The sequence below is a fragment of the Vulpes vulpes genome, chromosome 3, assembly GCF_048418805.1.
Source record: "Vulpes vulpes isolate BD-2025 chromosome 3, VulVul3, whole genome shotgun sequence".
Lineage (NCBI taxonomy): Eukaryota > Metazoa > Chordata > Mammalia > Carnivora > Canidae > Vulpes > Vulpes vulpes.
In genome coordinates, this window is record NC_132782.1 from 86,983,437 (window position 1) to 87,002,522 (window position 19,086).

General features: G+C 39.0%; 1 protein-coding gene across 4 annotated transcripts in view; it reads left to right on the forward strand.

The window, feature by feature from the left end:
- Positions 1-19,086, forward strand: part of RNF216 (ring finger protein 216) — a 160,294-nt gene that overhangs the window by 27,452 nt on the left and 113,756 nt on the right. For 2 of the 4 annotated variants that reach the window (XM_026011377.2, XM_072753209.1), the window contains exons 4-7: positions 5,480-6,163; positions 7,132-7,208; positions 15,942-16,044; positions 17,461-17,625. In XM_026011377.2, coding sequence (XP_025867162.1) covers positions 5,480-6,163; positions 7,132-7,208; positions 15,942-16,044; positions 17,461-17,625 — 1,029 coding nt within the window. Of the gene's footprint in view, positions 1-5,308; positions 6,164-7,131; positions 7,209-15,941; positions 16,045-17,460; positions 17,626-19,086 lie in introns of all 4 variants that reach the window. The other 2 variants (XM_026011375.2, XM_026011376.2) reach the window with 1 other exon arrangement.

Below are 19,086 nucleotides of genomic sequence, written 5' to 3' on the forward strand. Positions count from 1 at the left end.
TCCCACCAGCAGTGTACAAGGGTTTCAGTTTCTCCATATTCTCTCAAACAATTGTTAGTTGTATCTTTTTTATTACAACCATCCTTGTAGGTATGAAGTGGTATCTCATGGTTTTGATTTGCATTTCCCAGTGGCTAGTCATATTTAGCCTCTTTTGATGTGCTTATTAGCCACTTGCATATCTTCTTTGGAAAGATGCCTATGCAAATCATGTACCCATTTTTAAACAGGATTGTCTTTGTATTATTGAATCTTTGTATATTCTGGGTAGTGTACCCTTATACCTGATTTTTGGATATTTTCTCTCATTTTCTGTCTTTTCATTATTTGGTGATGTCCTAGAAGCAAAGAAGTTTTAAACTTTTTGGATCCCTGGGTGGCTCAGCAGTTTAGCGCCTGCCTTCGGCCCAGGGCATGATCCTGAAGTCCCAGGATCGAGTCCCACATCGAGTCCCGCATCGAGTTCCCTGCATGGAGCCTGCTTCTCCTTCTGCCTGTGTCTCTGTCTCTCTCTCTCTCTCTGTGTCTCTCATGAATAAATAAAATCTTTAAAAAAAAAAAAAAAGTTTTAAACATTGATGAAATTCAGTTTGTTCTTTTGTCAGTTGTCATTGGTGTCATGTCTAATGCATATGATGTATTTTAAGAGCTTGTTCAGGCTTCCTCACATCACAGAGGCTTCAGCATTATATAAATTAGTGCTTTAAATTTAAACTCTTCCTGGGTAAAGAGTGTAGAACACTTTATTTATTTCCCAAATTAAATACTATTTTAAATATATTTTTATTCTGTATACATTTTTTAAATCTACACAATCTTTCTGTTATATAATCAGCATTCACTTTACCTCCTCCAAATATTTTTGTTGCTCTTCATTCCTTTCTGCATTTTGCAGATTATTTTTCTTCTACATAAGGAACGCTCCGTAGGATTTCCTTTACAGTAAATCTGATCTTTTCATCAAACATAAAATTCTATGTGGTAGTTATTTTCTTTTACCACTAAGGATGTGGTATTCCAGTGTTTTCTGTCTCTCATTTTTGTGTTGAAAAGCCAGTCTTATTTTTCCTTTTGAAGGCAGTATGTGTTTTTAAGAACTTATATTTGATTTCTAAAGTCTTCCTATGCTGTTCTTAGGTTTCTGTCAGTTTAATTCATCCTACTTAGATTTTCAAAGTAAATCAAGCCCCTGTCCTTCCTGATTATTTGTATTTTGTTTTCAAATGTTGTTTCTTGGGACACCTGGGTGGCTCTGTGGTTGTCTGCCTTTGACTCAGGTCATGATCCCAGGGTCCTGGGATCGAGTCCTGCATCAGGCTCCCACAGGGAGCCTGCTTCTCCCTCTGCCTATGTCTCTGCCTCTTTCTCTGTGTCTCTCATGAGTAAATAAATAAAATCTAAAAAAAAAAAACAAAAACAAAAAATACTGCTTTTTATCTCATTCAGAACTCACGTAGTTGGTAAAACCTTTTTGCTGTAGTCTTTACCTCTACCATTTTCTTACCTAATTTTCTTATTTTTTTTATTTTTTTTAATTTTTTTTTATTTATTTATGATAGTCACACAGAGAGAGAGAGAGAGGCAGAGACATAGGCAGAGGGAGAAGCAGGCTCCATGCACCGGGAGCCTGATGTGGGATTCGATCCCGGGTCTCCAGGATCGCGCCCTGGGCCAAAGGCAGGCGCCAAACCGCTGCGCCACCCAGGGATCCCTCTTACCTAATTTTCAATCATTTTGTATCTATGCCTTATTTGGGCTGCTTTCTTCTTCTTTTTTTTTTTTTTAAGATTTTATTTATTTGAGAGAGAACAAGCACACAACTGGTAGGGAGGGGCAGAGAAAGAAGCAGCCACCCCACTGAGCAGGGAGCCAGATACAGGACTCCATCCCAGGACCCCAAGATCATGACCTGAGCCAAAGGAAGACATTTAACTTCCTGAGCCACCCAGACCCCCCAGGCTGCTTTCTTCTGACCTCTCATTCATTGTACTATTTTCTCTTCAACTCTGTTCATTTAGAATGCTCTATACCCATCCATTTGTCCTAGTCTTAGCCAAATTTTTCCATCGGACAAAATTTCTGTTGGTTGGTTGGTTGGTTGTTTCTTTCTTGCTTTCTTCTGATATTTTTTTAGTTCTCTGCTAAAGTTCTCAATCTGGTCTTTTATTTCCTTAAACATGCAGTGTATGTTTTTTTTTTAGAATCCATGTCTGGTACCTTCCCTCTCTGAAGCCTCTGTCAGTTTGTTTCTCTTATCTGTTAACTTCTCTTGGTTTGGTTTTCTATCATGTTGCATTGACTTCTCATATACCTACTTACTTTTATTGAGTGGTGATCATCGTATATGAAAAATTTGAGGTTCTGGATGATCTGTTTCTTCAAAGAGGTCCAACATTTGTTTCTCAAACTAGGTTGAGGGTCTAGCAGTTTCAAATAGAGGAATTTAAACTATCCAAACTCTAGGATTCATTTCCAGGGAGGTCCAGCATATTTCCAGTTTACTCTTGAGCTTGGGATTTCTCAGAACTCTTTCCCATAGTGAGTTCTGAATTCCACCTTTGGTGACCATAGCTCCTCAGTAAGGATGTCCGAAATGTTTGTCGTCTCATCTTCAGCTGGATCTGGAATTGGCAAATGCAGCTATAGGAGAAAACCATCCCAATGTGAGGTTCATTTTGCTGGACTTCCTCCTGCTTCCTGTATCTCGGAATCCTTCAAGTAGATGTTTGATGTTGCTTTGATATTTTGACCAAGTTTTCTGCTTTTATAGCAGAAGGGTTATTATGAATGATTTGGCATGTTGTTAACTAGAAACAGAAGTCCACTTTTGTGTCCTTATCTATGTGCTTTCTGAATCACTGTGTGCCAATCACTTGGTTATGTGGCTGATTATATAGTTGGGTCTTGCTTTAGGGGTTCTTTTTAAAGGGACTTTTAAATTTAATAGGTGAATTGATCTTGTTTATATTAAACTATTTATTTGCTGCATCCACGGTGGGGCTCAAACTCCTAACCCCAAGATCAGGAGTCACCCACTCCCCTGACTGCATCAGCAAGGTATTTATTAATGGTGGCTTTTATAATTTGTTTTTAGTTCTTCATAGTATTTATTTTGCTTTACATTTTTACTGCTTTTAAAAATAATGTTTGAGGGACACCAGGTAGCTTACTTAGTTGGTTAAACATTCAGCTCTGGACTTCAGCTCTGGTTGTGATTTTATGGTCGTGGGGTAGAGCCCTCATTGGGCTCTGTACTCAGCCAGGATTCTGCTTGAGGTTCCTCTGCTTCTCTCTCCAGCTCATGCACACGTGTGCATGTTCTCTCTCTCTCTCTCTCTCTCTCTCTCTCTCTCTCTCAAAAATAAATAAGTCTTTTTTTTTTTTTATAGTAATCTTTCACTATATGTTCCCTGCATTTTGAAGGTTTTGTTTTTGTTTATTTTGGGACTGTGTTCTAGCTGATAATTTTTGAACTTTTTTTTATTTAAAATTTTTAAAGATTTTATTTATTTATTCATGAGAGACAGAGGCAGAGACATAGGCAGAGGGAGAAGCAGGCTCCCTGCTGACTCAGGACTTGATCCCAGGATCATACCCTGAGCTAAAGGCAGATGCTTATCCACTGAGCCACCCAGATGCCCCTTTTTGGAAAGCTTTTTATCCTTAGTTTTATTCTTTTTAGTTCTTCTGGTATTACTTTTATATTTTCAAATGCTGTCCTTACATATATCAGTTGATTTATCAGCTTTAAGTGTATTTTTTGACCCCTGGCTTCTTCACTTCACCTCCCAGCTTTTGATGATTATCTTGTTTCTACTCAGAAATGATTTAAAGCATTTATATTAAAGATTAATTATTTTATTACTTCTTTGTGTTCTTGTTTCTGTTTTGTCATTATTTTACCTCCTGTGTAGTACTAATTTTCTGTGTTATTCATCTGCCATTTCTTTTTTTTTTAAGTTGGGTATCTTATATAATTTCTAGTTGGTTTTTACTCAACTGTGAATGCAATTGAAGTTTTCCTGGACCGGCTCTTTGTAGGCAGTTATGTTGGGGAAAGGCTCAGGTACTGTTGTTGGCTAGCAGGAGTTCTCTCTTACAACAGACGGGGGTGTGTGTGCGTGTGTGTGTGTAGGCAGAGGGTGTTTGTGCACATGGACTTAAGTTTATTTAGCTTTCTATTCTTACAACCTGGCAGAGGTTGCTGGTTCCAGAGAAACCCATTTCAAAGTTCTCTCCATCTGTGTCACTAACAGGCTACCCCCCACAGAGGTATCTGTTCCTGTACAGTCTGAACTCCTCAGAAACTCCTGTCAAGTGGAGTGGTGGTTCCTCTTGTTCCAAACAGGGGATTGGATTTGCCCTCAGGGCACACCACCATCTTTGGAAAACTCTCTGCCTTTCTGAAGCTTTCTCTGCCTTCCTTGAAATTTGGGGTGGTACTTTACTCACTGCATTTGTCAGCTCCTCCTCATATATGCTGTGTTTTGGGATTGCAGATGTCTTCTGGTTTTCATCAAAGATTTTAAGTTCTGTGTCTCTCATTCTTCTCCCAGGATCAGGGTGATTTCAGAGAAGAGTCAGAGGCATCTATAATTCTGCTCTCTTAAAATTGGACATCCATCGCAATTCACCTACTCTCTTGGGCATAAACTAGAATGTCTCCGATTTTTTTCTTTTTATGTTATAAGCAATGTAGCAGTGAATATCTTTGTATATGTCCCTTTTAGATACATAAGTGTAGAATAGATAAGAAAAGATTATACTGACATATCCTAAGGATATACATTTTAATTTAATCAATAAGGACAAATTGCCCTCTTGAATTCAGCCCTGAATGATAGCCTGAGAGTTTTCCCACATCCTTATCAGTGCTTGATAATATCTAACTAAAACTTCTACCAGTCTTATTGGGGGGCTGGGGGATCTTTTTGTAATTTGCATTTTGCTAATTTACTAGTGAAGTTTAGATTCTTTTCATGTTTATTGAACACTCCTCATCCCTCTGCTGTGTTGTCATTCTTTCATTACTTCCTTTGCTATACAGTTGTTTTTTAGTGGTCTCAGGTGAAATTATAATTCACCTATAACTCAGGTTCCAGTCTATGAATGGTTACTTTGATTCTTAACAGTTGTAATCAGATTTCAGTGCTAAGAGAAATGTTGAGAGAAAAATAGGTTTTGTGGGGTAGAGTGTTTTGAGTTTTCTTTCTTTCCTGTCCTGTCTCCAGAGCTCAACATAAGTACACAAGGAGACATAGACCTAGGAAAGAAATTGAGTTATTATTAAAATTTCATTTTTTCTTAGACAAATAAACCTCAGACATCACGACCCAATCTCATCAAACCAGCTGCCCAGTGGCAAGATCTCAAAAGATTGGGAGAAGAAAGGCCTAAAAAGTCTAGAGCAGCCTTTGAATCAGATAAGAACGGCTATTTTTCAGTGTGTAACAGCTCATTGTTTGATTCTGGGGCACAGGATGATTCTGAGGAAGACTACGGTGAATTTCTGGATCTTGGGCCTCCTGGAGTTTCTGAATTCATTAAGCCAAGCCAAACAGAAAGAGAACCCAAACCTGGACCAAGTCATAACCAAGCTGCAAATGACATTGTCAACCCGAGATCAGAGCAGAAAATCGTGATCTTGGAAGAAAGTAGCCTGCTTTTACCAGAAGGCGATCCTTTGGACACTCAGAACCAGTCATCTGAAGATTCAGAGACAGAGCTTTTATCAAATCTTGAAGAATCGACTGCTATCCTAGATGACCAGGCCATTGAAGAAGACTGCTGGTTAGACCATCCTTACTTCCAATCCCTAAACCAACAGTCCCGTGAGATAACAAATCAGGTTGTTCCTCAGGAGCGGCAGCCTGAAGCAGAACTGGGCCCATTGTTGTATCAGCATGAACCCCCAGGGCTGGCTTTTCCAAGGCCAGCTTTTCCAAGGCCAGAACCCCAGCAAGATGGGATTCCAGGCCCCTCTTCTCCTCAGCCTGCCCATCCTCTGGGAGAGCTTGAAGATCAACAATTAGCAATAGATGATGAAGAGCCAGGGCCAGCCTTTCCACTACAAGGATCTCAGGAGCACAATTTGGAAAACCTTTGGGGGCAAGAAGCTACTGAGGTAGATCAAGAACTCGTTGCACTTTTAGTGAAAGAAACAGTAAGTTTTATTTTATTTAAGTGAATAATTACATACAGACACTAAATGTACTTAGTTTTCTTTTAGTGCAAAATCATGGCCATGCGGGGCAGGGGGGGGGGGGGGGGGAGCCCTACATCTTCCTAAGGGATCTGTAGCTGGATACATAGAACAGAAGAAGAAAGACTCTGAAAATAGGAAAGTTAAATCAGAATTCCTAATCTATCCTTAACCCCCCAGCAAGTACTCTGGGATCCTAGCTGCAGATCATGGATACCCTAGTGCTGTCATACAAGCAATCCCCTGGTTTTAAAAAGGTTTTGAGTTAACTCCCAATTCAAACCCATAAAGCAGGTTTATAAGATTACCTAGAGCTGCACTGTCCAATGTGGTAGTTTCTGGTGCCTGTTTCAATTTAAATGTCTTACAATTAAATTTAAAATTCCATTTCCAGTGGTACTAGTCAGATTTAAAGTACCTGATAGTCATATGGGGCTGAAGAGCTACCATACTGGAAAGCACAGAATAGAACATTTCCATCGTTGTATGAAGTTCTGTTGGATATCCCTGACGTAGAGTGTGATGGAGGGCTGTGGGTTCTGGCTCATTTGCTGTTTGCCTTTGAACAGACTCTTAACCCTTCTTCCCTCTTAACCCTTCTTCCCCTGGGTGTTTTCATCTGGCACACTAGCTCTTGTGCATCTTAAGAAGTAGTACTTTACTCCTTTTCAGACTCCTTTTGCCTGGGCAGAGATGTTCATCATTAATTGAAAGAGTGAAGAATGGATAAGCAAAGTACCAGAAGACCAGATAATCTCTAGGATCCTTTCTCTAGAATCCACAGTGTATATAGACACATAAACCTGGGCACAGACTTACTTTACAGCCCTTTTCTCATCTTTGGTCATTTACTTTTTGCCATTTGGTTTTTATTGGTATTTGAAATCATTCTAATGGATGAAAAAAATAATGTTTTTATTCCTTTTCAGGAAGCAAGATTTCCAGATGTCGCAAATGGGTATATCGAGGAGATAATTCATTTGAAGAATTATTACGATTTGAATGTGTAAGTAAACCATCATGCTTTTTTGTTTTTATTGTGGTGGAATACATTTAATGTAAAAATCTACCATTTTTACAATGGAATATTACTCAGCCATTAGAAATGACAAATACCCACCATTTGCTTCGGCGTGGATGGACCTGGAGGGTATTACGCTGAGTGAAATAAGTCAATCAGAAAAGGACAAACATATGGCCTCATTCATTTGGGGAATATAAAAATTAGTGAAAGGAAATAAAGGGAAAGGAGAGAAAATGAGTGAAAATATCAGTGAGGGTGACAAAACATGAGAGACACCTAACTCTGGGAAATGAACAAGGGGTAGTGAAAGGGGAGGTGGACAGGGGGTTGGGGTGACTGGGTGATGGGCACTGAGGGGGGCATTTGGCGGGATGAGCACTGGGCGGGATGAGCACTGAGTGTTATGCTATATGTTGGCAAATTGAACTCCAATAAAAAAAATTTTTTTTTTTAAATCTACCATTTTTACCATCTTTAAGTATACAGGTCAATGGCATTGAGTATCTCCACATTTTTTGCACAAATCACTGCCACTGTCTCCAGAATATTTTCATCTTCCCAAACTGAACTGTGTGCATTAAACATTAACTCTTTATTCCTTGCCCTCTCCACTCTCAGCCCCTGGGACCAACACTTCTACTTTCTGTCTTTCTGAATATAACTACTCCAGGGACTTCATAATAGTAGAATAACACAGTATTTGTCCTTTTGTGAGTGACTTATTTCACTTGGAATTATATTTGTTTTAATCCTAAAATTAGAAGAATTCTAATTTTAGTCATGTACAGACTTTTCTGGACTTTTTAGTAAAGTAATCCTGCATAGTTATGGTATTTTGTTAATTCTGAGCATTGATACTACCTGTGTTTTGATCAGATTGTTAGAAGACATTTTCTTCCCTGTATTTGTAACAGAAAATGTTCTGCAACTGCTTTGCCTGTTTGGAGAAATGTATGGAAGTGTTTCTTTAGTGTTTATCATAAGAATGGTAACTATGATTTTCAAAAAATGGCAATGTGCCAAGGAGAACAAAATAAGTCCCTTTTATATTCTTTCCTTCTAGTCTACAGAGCTGAAAAAGTTAGAAGTTTATAAAGAACAGAATATTGAAACCAATAAAATTTTCAGTTAATTAATACAGATTAGGTTAGTTGAACAGAAGGGGTAGTATACCTAAACCTCTGTCCTCAAAAGATTATGCCCAATACTGTAGCACTCAGCCAGAGGTGCAAGTGAGAGCTGTTCCCGGCCACGGCCAAACAAGAGGAGCCCCATTATCCTGGTCAGCAGCCAGAGGAAATGCTCTTTTCTGATTCATACAAAGACACTATTGGTGCCAGTGGCCACCCTGTCTATCATCCTCTGTCCAGGACAGCCATTGTAACCAGTTTTTAAACCAGGATTGAGTCATGGTTTTCTATTGTGTTTATCTTTTAGCTTTTTAGTCTAGAACAGTCCCTCCCTTACTTTTTTTTAATGTCATTGATCCCCCCCCCAAGTATTTTTTAACATAGGTTGAAAGACTATACAATTGAACACCCATATATCTACCACTTGGATTATGATCTGGCATTCTACTCTAAGATTTTGCCCTTTTACTTCTTATTCTTTTTCTGAGTTCCTGGGAACTTAAAGGTTTTAAATAAGTGGTATTTTACAATCAGTTTCAGCCTTGTTTTTGGTACTGAATTATCCTGAATTTGACCAGTAGGGGCCTCTTAAGATGCATCTGTGTCATTTTGACATGACCCTATCAGTCTGAGCGTATCCTTGCTTTGTAAAGTACTGAGGTGCCCTGGCTTACCTTGAACATTTCTCCCCTAAACCTAGAATGTGGTCTTTTTTCCAAGAAACCTAGGTTTCTGAGAGTGAGGGTTGATATCTAAGAGCTAGACATGCTCATCATTGCTACTAGCATGTTATCACTTCTTGGCCCTTAAAGCAGACAGACCAAGGAAATGCGGGTTTTAAAAATCATATGTTCATAATTTCCCATTCAAGTTTAACATTAAGGTTTTTTTTCCCCCTCATTCTTTCTAAATTATACATTTATGTGTTTTTCCACTAAAAACTTAATTTCTAATAACATTAATACATTTTTATACTATAATATGTATACAATAAAATTATACTAATAACAGTACCACTGTTCCTACTGATGATTATTACTGAGTGAAGTAAAAAATATAGTTACTTCGTGCTTAAAGCATATCTCGCTAAGGCCATACAGTTAGATAGACTATCCTAGGTGGTAGCTTAATGATATTCCTCAGTTCTGGAAAACTGGTAGCCAGTATCTCCTCCATAATCCTGCTTTCTTCCATCTGCTGTCACACATCTCCCTATCCTCTATGACTCTTAACCCCATCTCTTTGTCTCTGCCATACACTTTGGATGATTTCTTCAAAGCTGTCCTCCCGCTACTTGTCTTTTTAGTGGAGTGTAATCTGCCATTAAACTCATCCATGGTGTTTTTAGTTCCATTTCCTGTATTCTCATCCTGGCATCCTTATTTTATAATTGTCATGATCACTTGTCTAGTGTCATTTTTCCCCCTGTATTTTCAATCTATTTCGTTTTATAACATTACAAACATAGCTTCTTTGTGTTCTGATTGTGAGCATTCTAACACATGAAATTCTTATGAATCTCATTGTTACTGCTGGTGTTCTTGGTGTACTGTGTCCTGTGCTATTTGTAAGGTTTGACTGTGAGCTCATTTCTTGGGGTCTTGATAAGAAATAATTCCTTTTGGGAGGATTTGCTTTGTCTTTCATCATGTACCTAGGGGCAGGGTTGGTCTAACACTGCTTTATACTTTAGAATGTTGTCTGCAAGTTTTTGGGTCACGGAGATAGGAAGAATTTAGTTCTGGATGAGGCCTGGGCTATAGTCTTCACCAATTCTCAGAGGACATTTTGTTTTCCTCTCCATGCACTTGTTGTCAGTATTAAGGCATGCTTCTTGTGGTCTGTGAGCTTTTTGTTTCTTACCCTGTGTGCCCTGTGAACTAAGGGCTCAAGATGATTATTATCATTATTATTTTCCTTTTGAATATATAAATGACTTGATGAGTGCACTCAGGAAAATCTTGCTGCTGTTTAGCTTACTTCTGTGGAGTTTCACTTTCACTTAGACTTCTGTTTTAATATTCAGCATTTTTTTTCATCTTTTTTATTGTGGACTACAATCCACAATAGAAGAATGCACAATATAAAGATAGCCAGTCTAATCATTTATCACAAATCAAACATTCATGTAACTACCACCCAGAAATCCTCAAAAAATAGAACATTAGCCACCATCTTTGAACACTGAAGATTTTGTGAAGATTTCACGTTGTCTCTGTACTTTGTGATGGACATCTTTCACTCAGCATGTTGGTTCTGGGATTCATCCATGCTTTGTATAACTATAGTTCATTCATTTTCATTCCTATGTGGTATCCCATTTGTATCAAAATACTGTAATTTTTCCCTCTACTTTTGATAGGCATTTGAATTGTTTCTGCTTTTTGGCTTTTACAAATAATGTACCTTTTAAGCATAGTTCATGCTTTCTGAGCCTCCAGTCTTGACCAGATTTGGCCACCTTTGCCCTCCTGTTGGCTGCTGTTATTTTCAAGCAGAAATTTTTTATTTCTGAATTTTTGGTCTTGTTTCTCATCTTTGGGAGGATTGTTTCTGCTGTTACTAAAAATGAAAGTACTAGTTATTCTAAGCTTTTAAAATATTTTAATATGTAAATAACTTGATAATTACATTATTTTAAATTAATAAACTTTGTAGAGCATTTTTAGATTCATAGCAAAACTGAACAGAAATAACTAGTACATTTTTACAATAAAAAGTATCTCCTAGACTTCCCCTCAATTAAAAAACTAATTTTGGGCAGCCCCAGTGGTGCAGCGGTTTAGCGCCGCCTGCAGCCTGGGGTGTGATCCTGGAGACCTGGGATTGAGTCCCACATCAGGCTCCCTGCATGGAGCCTGCCTCTCCGTCTGCCTCTGCCTCTGCCTCTCTCTCTCTCTATGAATAAATAAATTAAAAATCTTTAAAACAAAGCAAAAACTAATTTTATTTTTATGCAACCTTTTAGTTTTTCTTGGAATGCAAACACGGTTTTTTCAGAGGATAAATGTAATTTTGGGTATCTTGTTTATAAAATTATGTATGTTAAGTAAAAAAAAATACTCTGTTTTTTTTCTTTATGATGTTAACGATCACCTTTAGTAACGGTTTTATTGAGTTTTCCTCTTTGTTAAATGCTTTGTTTATAGTTTTCACCGATGTTCTAATGAACATGATTATTTAAGATTGCGTCATAAACAGGTTTGATGTAAGATTGAAATATAAATATGTGACAGAATGACAGCCTCTGATTTCACCATGTGGAATTCCTTATCTTGCAGCTTTTCAATAGGTGATCTTAATATTAAAAATATAAAAATTAGAAGAGAACCCCTAAAATATGGTTGGTATTTTGTTTTGTTTTCTAGAAATTATACCTATTCTACCTCTGTGTCATATACTGTCATATGGCAGTTTCCCTTTTCTTTCTTTCTGTATGCTGAAACCCTAGAAGTTAAAATTCAGGGTCAAACATTATAAACAAATTCATGGTCTGAGAAACATTTTCAAATAGGTTTCCAGTGAAGTTGTATCAGTGTATGTTGCTGTTGGAGATGTGAGTTGCTTTAATAATTTCTCAGTGATGATGCATAATGGTGGTGTTAACTAGGCATAAAGTAGGCTGCTGTTTTAGTTTTATATTTTCTTTGATAATGGGCTGCATGGCATTCTTCATATATTTGTTAATAATTGTATTTCTCTCCTGCCTGAATTGTTTGCACCTTGTCTCATTGAATTATTTTGTTGTTCATGGTTTCCTGATGATGAAACACAGTACTTGTTTGTTCAGTTTGGAAAATATAAATGATTAAGTATAAACTGAACACAGGTAGCTATAGAATACTGATATGAATAGGAAATGCCAAGTTTAAGTGGTTTTTAATAATTTATAGTAAATATTAAAGTAACCCTTTAGAAATTTACAATATACTTTAATGTTTCTCTCATTCTACAAATGAATGTATTATTTTTCAAGTATCTGCAAGATTAATTTCTATGAAATATCAGTAAAATGGGATCAATGGACAGATTCTGTGACAATTTGTTCTCTTAACCTCCTAAGTCTCCTACATATCCTTTTTTTCTAGGGACTTATATATTCTGTGCCTTTCACATCACTGAGATGCAAATATTCATTCTTAAACATATAAAAATTCTTATGAAAAAAAATAATTTAAAAATAAAAATTCTTATGAAACCCAAAGAAAGGGGACTATGCAGTAATTATATTAAATCTTTTCAAACCTGTAGCCTTCTGAGTTTCCATTAAAAAAAAAAAATTTTTGGGATCCCTGGGTGGCGCAGCGGTTTGGCACCTGCCTTTGGCCCAGGGCGCGATCCTGGAGACCCCGGATCGAATCCCACGTCGGGCTCCCGGTGCATGGAGCCTGCTTCTCCCTCTGCCTATGTCTCTGCCTCTCTCTCTCTCTGTGTGTGACTATCATAAATAAATAAAAATTTTTTTAAAAAAATTTATTTGAGAAAGAGAGACATGCAGAGGGAGAAGCACACTCCCTGCTGAGCAGGGAGCCCATTGTGGGGCTTAATCCCAGAACCCTGAGATCATGACCTGAGCCGAAGACAGACGCTTCACCAACTGAGCCCCCAAGGTTCCCATCTTCTGAATTTCCTGACATGACTTTTGTCCCTGGGCTCTTGGGACTAGGCATTAATTTCCACAGCTAAGCTTGTTCATGTAGACCCAAAAGGAGGCCCAAAGCAATGTTGAGTAAGCTGGCAGTGTGTGTGGCTTTCTTGGTCATACTGTATGCAGTCTTTTTTTAAAAAAGATTTTATTCATGAGAGACACAGCACAGAGAGAGAGAGAGGCAGAGACACAGGCAGAGGGAGAAGCAGGCTCCATGCAGGGTCTCTAGGATCATACCCCGGGCTGAATGTGGTGCCAAACCGCTGGGCCCTTGGGGCTACCCTGTATGCAGTCTTTAAATCACCTTTATACGTAACCAGCTGGCCATTTTAGCAGGAGAGGTGTATTCACCAGAGAAACTCCTGTGATGGTAATCTACTCTTTGAGCTGGTTACCGAGACTTTTCACTCACATGTGATGAATCATTAGATTGAGGCAGCAACGATTGTCTAAGGAGTAGAGGCTAGGAGTCCCAGCCCAGCTCGTTGAGTAGGAGAGCTTTCTTGAGGCCTTTCAGCTTATCAGGACAGATCAGGTGTGAAATAATATACACAGGCGGGCAGATCTGAGTTCCCCTAGGCTGTGAATATTGATCTTTGGTTATAGTTTATTTCTATTGAAGAGAAACACTATTTAATTACCTGTGCCACTTGAATGTCATTTAACCTCCAGAAAAGTTCTGGTGGTGAGGATAAAGATACTAAACTAGAAATGACCATGACAGTTAAAAGTGAGAGCCTCTGAGGCACTGGGTTTGTCTCAGTCAGTAGAAAGTTTCCCAAGTCCTGATCTTGGGATCATAAGCTTGAGCCCCGGGATCCCTGGGTGGCACAGCGGTTTAGCGCCTGCCTTTGGCCCAGGGCGCGATCCTGGAGACCCGGGATTGAATCCCACATCGGGCTCCCGGTGCATGGAGCCTGCTTCTCCCTCTGCCTGTGTGTCTCTGCCTCTCTCTCTCTCTGTGACTATCATACATAAATAAATAAAAATTTAAAAAAAAAACTTAAAAAAAAATAAGCTTAAGCCCCATGTTAGATACACAGATGACTTAAAAAAAAAAAAAAGATTGCATCATAAACAGGTTTGACATAAGATTGAAATATAAATAAATATGTGACAAAATGACAGCCTCTGATTTCACCATGTGGAATTCCTTATCTTGCAGCTTTTCTGTAGGTGATCTTAATATTAAAAATATAAAAGTTAGAAGAGAACCCCTAAAATATGGTTGGTATTTTGTTTTGTTTTCTAGAAATTATACCTATTCTACCTCTGTGTCATATACTGTATCATGTACTTTAGAAAATACATAGGGGATCCCTGGGTGGCTCAGCAGTTTCGTGCCTGCCTTTGGCCCAGGGCGCGATCCTGGAGTCCCAGGATTGAGTCCCGTGTCGGGCTCCCTGCATGGAGCCTGCTTCTCCCTCTGCCGCTCTCTCTCTCTCTATGTCTATCATAAATAAATACAAATAAATTTTTAAAAAAATACATAAAAGTAGAAAATTTTAAAGAATGAGATTTTAAAAATAGGAATTGTATTACTTTCTTCCAGTACCCTAACAGATTGTCTTTCATGTACCCCATGTCCCCATGTGGAGATCACTGGCTTCACTCATGGGTAGCCATTCTGTCAAAGAGGATTCTTCACTGCATGACCTTTTTATCTTTCCCCAGGTTCCTGATATCTGGAGTTTGTTGGGTTGTGGTAGCCACACTCACCAAAATATTACAAACAGGCATGTTTGAAATGGAGGAGACGCTCCATGTCTGGATTGTAGTATGTCCAGATGTGCATGCGAACAGAGATGTTTAGAACTTGAGGCCTTGCCCCGTGGATGCTCAATTCTTGGTGGTGGCTAATTCTCAATCCCTGCAGAAGGGATTGCAGAAGCATGCCCCTCCACTACTCTCTTCCCAGACGCCAGCCCATGGGTGAGAAGAGAAGCTGGAGGGCAGTGCTTTTTCTCTCCTCTCCCTGCTGGACCTGTCCTGCTATGAAAGGTTCCACTGTTGATACTGGACAGGAGAGACCTGGGAAGATGGGAGTCAGGGATCAGGGAGTGTTCATTCTGCAGAAGCAAGTTCATTCCTGCAGAAGCAAGGAAAGGAGACAGGGGAAGCCTCAGAGCTCTTTAAGCCAAGAGCTTTCCTGCTACTGAAGTGGCAAGTGCCGTATACTACCTGGGCTATTCTTTTCTCTGTGGAATCATCCCAAGAGCTCAGAATGTTGCTGTGTTTGGTTGTTACAAGGTGAAGAACCTTGCTGCTTAATATTTGTTAAATCTGGGCAATGATACATCAGTGTGTGTTATCTTACCTCTATATCCTCATCCTTAAATGTAGTTCATGATAGTGATAAAGGGATAAGGCTGTGGCTTTGGCACGAGGAGAATCCGTTCTTAAGCGGACATGTCTGTTCCTTCAGCCTTGCAGTTAGCTGGGCAAACTGAGTATCACTCAAATTCTTCATGGGGGCTTATATTACCATAGGGTTACAAAAAGTATTAATGAATTAACAGAGGCCTTTTATGTTCCATCTATTTACTTTTAGCCAGCTGTTTTTTATAGTGAATATGAATACGTTTTCCCACCCCTTATTGGTCATAGTTTTCTGACAACAATAGATACTCTTCATCTAAATTCTCTAGCTCCATATAGTTCAACCAGTAAGAATTTCAGTGAATACATGACAGTGACATCTAATAGGAAACTTCATAGAAATATGCATTCATTAGTATGTTTATTGCTTTTTAAAACCAGAAGCAAAAATAGAAATTGCGTATATCTGTCTTTTGTCTCATATTTCTGATCTGCAAACAATTTAATAGGCCAGTCAGAGTGTATGATGAGTTACATTATTTTTTGAACATTGTATTTGAATCACGGCAGGTGTAGGATTTGGAAGCACTATGAAAATAACATCATTTATTTTTGCAGACTTTGTAATTTTCTTCTGGAAAATCCAGACTATCCAAAGAGAGAAGACCGAGTCATTATCAACCCTAGTAGCAGCCTGCTTGCCAGCCAGGATGAGACAAAGGCAAGTGTTGTGCTCTTTGTTTTACAGTCTCTACCTGGACATGCTCTGCTTTTTTCATCTTTGTGGGAAGAAAGTGCTTTGTTTGGACACAGTTTTTTAAAGACTAGCTAGGAAAGTAGGATTTCAGTATACACTTATTCTTTGGTGGGATTTCCCAACCTCAGCCACTTTGGATTCTGTATTTAACTTCTTTTGTTGTAACTTCCTCTTTTCTCTCCCACAAAAAGTTAAATGCACGCTCCACTCCATACCTTTGGTCTTACAAAGCAAGTTTTTTATTTTTAAAGATTTTATTTATTTATTTGTGAGAGAGACACAGAGAGAGACAGAGACACAGGCAGAGGGAGAAGCAGACTCCATACAGGGAGCCCCATGTGGGACTCAATCTTAGGACCAGGAATCACGCCCTAAGCCAAAGGCAGACTCTCAACTGCTGAGCCACCCAGGCGTCCCTCAAGCAAATTTTTTAAATGAAACAAGAATTGGCCAGGATTCTTTGTATCATTTAGGTTGGTTTTTTTTTTTTTTTTTTTCAATATTTTATTAAAAATTTTCAAACATACAGTAAAGCCAAAAGAATTTTACACTGATCACCTATATATCTACTAGCAGTACTATTAAAAGTTAACATTTTATTATATCCACTTTGTCACATATCCATCCCTCTCCTCTGCCCATCAGTACATCTCTCATATTTCATTTTATTTTGATGCATTTTAGAGTAAATCACAAAAACATCAATATGCTGCCCCATACATACTTCAGCGTTTATTTCATCACCTAGAGTTCAGTATGTTTATAGCTTTTCTTTTGATGTAAGATTTATATACAGTACATACATACATACACCTATATAACCAAATCCTGTATCAAGATGTGAACAGTTTGAGTTTTTTTATTTTTTTTATTTTTTATTTATTTTTTTTTTCAGTTTGAGTTTTTAAAACCTTACTCATTTTTATTTGTAATCCTAACTAGCATTTAGTGTGTCAGGTGATGAAGGAGAGTCTAGATCAGAACTGCTTCATGACTACTCAGTCCTTCTATTCCCCATACATTCATTAAATTATCTTTATGTCTTCTGTAGCAAGAGAAAGGCTAGTTTTTCCTAAACATTTTTTTATGGAAAGAATATGGCTAAAAGACGGGTCTCAAATCTGTAGCTTTACTTTTTTACTAGTTTTGACTGGCACAACTAGTTTCCAGATTCCAGACAGCTTGTTAACATCTCTGAACCACCAGTTTCTTCATCTCTATGCAGGGCTGGTAACCTCTATAAAGTAATCATGAATACAAGGGAGATGATTCTATTTTGTAATAAGCAGTTCTTGAAGTGATACCCCCTCATGGGAAAGGCCCTGTCTGGCCTCCTAATGTTGTGCCTCTCACTCTCTCTCTCTCTCTCTCTCGTTTCAGTTGCCTAAAATAGACTTTTTTGACTACTCTAAATTGGCTCCTCTTGACCAGCGTTGTTTCATCCAAGCTGCTGACCTCCTGATGGCCGACTTCAAAATGCTCAGTAGTCAGGACATCAAGTGGGCCCTGCATGAGCTCAAAGGACACTATGCAATCACCCGAAAGGTGCTCTACTTAGTCTTCCTGGTGGGGCCACACACTTCTTGGCTGCTTCTTCCTGTGATGACAGAATGAAGAGTTCAGCTTGTGGAAATTGGGATGGTTTGTGATGGCAAAGAGCCAGGAGTTTGTTAGGGTGAAGATAAATAGACAAAGGTATTTGCTGATCAGGAGGTTTCAGATGAAAAGAGATAATAAATTAGAAGCAGGGAAGTTCTGGGGGTACTGGCTGGCTCAGTCAGTAAAGCATATGACTCTTGATCTCAGAGTCGTGAGTTCAAGCACCACATTGGGCATGGAGCCTACTTCAAAAAAAAAAAGTTTAAAAAAAAGCAGCAGGGAAGTTCTGGTTTAGCCATGAAGATACAAAGGATAATGAATGTTCCTGTGGTGGGCAAGATGACTAGGTATGAAAGGTTTGTTCCAGCACCTCTCCTTGTTTCCCTCTCCAGCTGGAGGCAAGTCTCCATGGTGAATGTGGCCTCACCCTGAGTCTAGGCCCCTTCCCCCATAGATAGCCAGAAGATCCAGGCAGGTGTCAGTAAACTCCTCTAATTGTAGGTTAATCTTAGGTAAAATTACTCTGAGGGGAGTATAGTTAGTGCTTTCTATTTCTGAATCTCATTCCTTGTGCCAAATAAGGAATGCTGTGTTGTCATTGAAAATGAATGAGTTTTCCCCTCTCCCCCTCCCAAAAAAACAGTGACTTGCAAGAAAGAAAGGGCTCTTTCATATTCAGGACCTTCCTAGCATCTTCATTGCTCCAAGGGTTCCGGACATCTTTGCCGAGCTCCCAGGGAACCCAGATGAAAAGTGAAAGGGCAGCAGCTGAAGGCGGCTCCTGTGGCCTGGGCAGGGTTGGTCCTGTTAGCAATGTCCCTACTATTGTCCTGGGACCAGTAAAAGGAATTTGGCTATCAGATGCTTCTTTCTCCCTGGTCATCTCACAGCCCTCTTATCATTTGGCTGGGAGGTTGTAGGGTTTTGTGGTTCACCTCTTATTTATATCTCCCTTATCCCTTTCCTGGTCTTTCTGGCCTGTCATACTTTTTTTTTATGGTGTCTGCTTGATGAGTAGCTGGAAATGGGGTGTGTTGGACTGTTTGAATGAATATGGGATATTTAAAGGGCCATGCTATTTTTTTTTTTTAAAGATTGTATTTATTTATTCATGAAAGACAGAGAGAGGTGGAGACCTAGGCAGAGGAGAAGCAGGTTCCCTGCGGAGAGCCTGATGCTGGGGACTCCATCCCAGGACCCCAGGATCACGCCCTTAGAGAAAGGCAGATGCTCAAACCACTGAGCAATCTAGGTGCCCCAAGAATACATACTATTTGGCAGAAGCTAAAACCTGTTGCGTTCTCTCCCTGTTGTATGCAAATGGTGCATGGGGGTCCTGCCCTCTGGACAGTGATGCTCATGTGGACTTGGTGTAAGAAGCATACATACCCAGAGATGTTTTCTAAT